Source organism: Propithecus coquereli, unplaced genomic scaffold, assembly GCF_000956105.1.
Source record: "Propithecus coquereli isolate 6110/MARCELLA unplaced genomic scaffold, Pcoq_1.0 Scaffold54, whole genome shotgun sequence".
Taxonomy (NCBI): Eukaryota; Metazoa; Chordata; class Mammalia; order Primates; family Indriidae; genus Propithecus; species Propithecus coquereli.
The window spans coordinates 3801175-3802261 of NW_012151285.1; the positions used below are offsets into that span (position 1 = coordinate 3801175).

General features: G+C 39.7%; 1 protein-coding gene across 1 annotated transcript; it reads left to right on the top strand.

Annotated features, from left to right (window-relative positions):
- Window positions 1–546: 546 nt before the first annotated feature.
- Window positions 547–864, top strand: LOC105820782 (keratin-associated protein 21-1-like). Its single transcript, XM_012657338.1, has one exon. It carries the CDS (start codon window positions 547–549, stop codon window positions 862–864), a length of 318 nt encoding a protein of 105 aa, XP_012512792.1.
- Window positions 865–1087: the final 223 nt, after the last annotated feature.

Here is a 1087-nt window from a genome sequence, read left to right on the forward strand (position 1 = left end):
CATGTCGAAAATACTTAATTCTTCGTCCAAAATCCATGAAAAGTAATTCAGAGTCATTATAATGGAAAAAATAAAGTATTATGGAAGAAATAAAAGAAATTAAAATGATGATGATACTTAAAGTAGTGAGTAGAACTTATAATTTAATAGATGATTGCCAAAATCATGAAAGAGCAGAGTGATAAACACATATCTATAGTTCAAACATATTTTCAGGATGTGTTATGTCATGGTCATGAAATGAAATTATGGAAGATAAAATTATGGTTATATAAGCTTGGGTGTTTACGAAGTGTTATATTTGTTTCCTCTGAAGGCTTGAACAAATTCCTGGGGAAGCAGTAAGTAAATTATGAATTCCTAACAAAGTGGTTGTACACAGGATGAGCTCCTTATAGGCAAATGGTTGTCAAATGAGAGAACAGGGACCATGTGAGTATGACCCATCCATCCCTGAGAGTATATAAAGATGCTGGAAGAGTAGATGACACTTACACTTCAGAAATATTCTCCTATACCTCACCTGAAACCTCACTTCCTGACACCATGTGTTGCAACTACTATGGAAACTCCTGTGGGAGCTGTGGATACGGCTCTGGCTACGGCTGTGGATACGGCACTGGCTATGGCTGTGGATACGGCTCTGGCTATGGCTGTGGATACGGCTCCCTTTACGGCTGTGGTTATGGAACCGGATATGGCTGTGGATATGGCTGTGACTATGGAAGTGGCTGTGGATACAGGTCCGGCTGCGGATATGGCCGTGGATATGGAGGTACCTTTGGATATGGCTGTGGTTACGGCTCTGGATGCTGTGGTTACCGACCATTTTGCTACAGAAGCTGCTATTCCACTTGCTGCTAATCATCACTACAGATCATCCTTACCTTTGAAGTGACCACTCCATGATCAAGTCCAGTTGAAATCTCCCCTATTCATTATCTTCACACCAAAGTAAAGATTGACTGTTGTCTGCTGGGTACCTGAATTAATATACAAAAAGCTGTGTGCAGTGGATAGAAACAGTAATTCCATGGCATCACTGAAGACAGTAGATTTTATTCTGATTAATTTTCAAAAGTAAATT